The following is a 2,133-nucleotide window of genomic DNA, read 5'->3' on the forward strand; positions in this document are numbered from 1 at the left end:
AAATATTTTCAAAATTTCAAAGAGAATATATTTTCTAATTTTTTGTTTTGAAAAATAGTTTTTTTTTAAAAAAAAAAAGAACGTGTTTTCAATTTTTTAAAAATAAATTACTAAAATAAAAAATTAAAAATAAATTTAAAACTCAAAACTAAAAATTAAAAAATAAAAAGAACACACCAACACCAAGCTCACAAAATTGCACTCGTTTTATTGGACGGTCAGATTTAGCCCAGCCGGCTGTCCCGTACATCGCAATCGTAAATTGAACTCCCCATATTTGTGACGTGCACAAAACACGTAAGCGCTAGTTCGAACTCCGAACCCTATGCGAAGCTGCGCGCCTCAGACTCATTTTGAAACGCCTTTTTTTCTCTCCCTCCCCCCCTCTCTATTCCCTCCATTATCTTCCCGCCTCTCCGCTCCTTAAAGCCCGCCCCTTTCCCCCCCCTCTCTCAAACCCTAATCTCTCTCTCTCTCTCTCTCTCGCCATTATCTTGACTTCCTTTGATCTTCGACTTGTTCCGCCATGAACCGCCGGATCCGTAGGCCGTCGTCGAAGAACAGTGGTTTTACTTCAGCCGAAGCTTATCTCCGCTACCTTAAGCCGGGAGCCCTTGCTCGTCTCCGGGACTCCAGAATCAGCGCGCGGTCCCACCGGACAGACTCGCATCTCCAGATTTCGCTCTCCCGTGCGCCCGCCCCTTCCACGGCTCCTCAGATCGACGGGTCGCCTTGCTTTTCCGTCAGGATCTACGGTCCCCGCTGCCCTCAGCGGAAGAAGCTGATTGCCGCTAAGTCTGTTTTCTTCAGTCCCGGGAGTCCGGTGTCCGACTCGCCTGATTCAATTGTTGATGTGTTTAGTAATGATATTCTTGTTGCACATTGAATGAGTAGGTTCCGATCTGTGAAGCGGCTTGGTGTTTTCCTAATGTAGATTGGTTTCTATCTGTATGCGACGCCAAGTCTCGACTTCCTTTGCTGGAATCATGTGAAAAAATATGTTAGTTAGGACAGAATATGATAATAAATGCTTCCATTATGGTTCGTTTATACTCTTCAGTTTTAGAATTATGCTTCCTTTTGTTGTTGAGATTAAGGGATTTTGCTGAAGTGAGATCAATGGATTAGGGAAAAATAGACAGATTTTGCCATTTTGGCCGCAATCTATTTGTTATAGAAATTCCTATTTTTAGTTTTATATAGTTAATGAGATTTCTTGTGTCCACCGTGATTGCAAATTGCACGTCCTCTTTGTGAAGGAAATTTTGTGCTGAAACTCTTCTAGATCATTGCAGCATCGCCGTTGTAATGCCATGTTAGTATTAAGTTTCAGCATTGGAGAAGCAAAACCAGCTAAGATCTCTTGGTTCTCCTGGCCAGACGAGATAATTTCAGATTGCATAGTTGTGATGATTGCTTAGTGTGGTTAAGATAACACTTCCCTATGGAGACTTGACAACTCTATTGCATCCTAAAATGGTTTATTTTCTTTATGCTTTGATAAAAAGCAATGTTATGACGTCTGGCATTTGTCATGTTGAGTATTGCAATACCAGTGAATGCTCTATTTCTTATTATTCAACCTGAATCCAAAAAAAAAAAAAATTGTAGCATCAGATTGCTTTTTGAGGTCTTATAAGTGAGGAAATCCTTTTGGTTTTACCAGGAGGCTAAAGAAATGCGGATGAAGTCACCACATTGTAACTATGTTTAATGTTTCACTTTTATATTTGTCTATAGGTGCTTTTGGACTGAAGATAGTGAATTTTTTTCTGTGCAACAGGCTTCACACGCACATATTTGAGTTACCAAGCAAAGAACTAATATTCTTACTTCCTGTTGGTTCTCTTGCTATTCCAATGCTCTCTTACTTTGCCCTTGGTATTGCCATTTTCATTTTTGCATAATAAATCGGCTCCTAAATGCGGTGTTTTGTTAGTGATCCTTTTGGGGCCTTGTTATTATATTAGAAAGCATGTTCTCCATCTAGAAAGAAGAGTTCCTTAAGATGTCCTGTCTCCCTTTCTATGAAAAGGCCAGAATTTATCATTTGAAGGAGTTTGCATACTTCATGCCAAGAGGAATTAAATTGTTTTCAGAAATTGCACTTTCATATTTGTGTGATGGGCACCA

The 2,133-nt window shown here is 39.9% G+C and overlaps 1 protein-coding gene across 1 annotated transcript; it reads left to right on the top strand.

Annotated features, from left to right (window-relative positions):
* The first annotated feature begins 364 nt into the window (after nt 1-364).
* Nucleotides 365-1,052, top strand: LOC127792375 (uncharacterized). The gene has a single exon (XM_052322850.1). The coding sequence runs from the start codon at nt 527-529 to the stop codon at nt 884-886; it is 360 nt and encodes a 119-aa protein (XP_052178810.1). The 5' UTR covers nt 365-526; the 3' UTR covers nt 887-1,052.
* Nucleotides 1,053-2,133: the final 1,081 nt, after the last annotated feature.

This window comes from Diospyros lotus, chromosome 15, assembly GCF_014633365.1.
Source record: "Diospyros lotus cultivar Yz01 chromosome 15, ASM1463336v1, whole genome shotgun sequence".
In the NCBI taxonomy this organism is placed as follows: domain Eukaryota; kingdom Viridiplantae; phylum Streptophyta; class Magnoliopsida; order Ericales; family Ebenaceae; genus Diospyros; species Diospyros lotus.

What these genes read in the sequence shown, in the direction of transcription:
- LOC127792375 (XM_052322850.1), top strand. Translation starts at nt 527, where the DNA reads ATGAACCGCCGGATCCGTAGGCCGTCGTCGAAGAACAGTGGTTTTACT.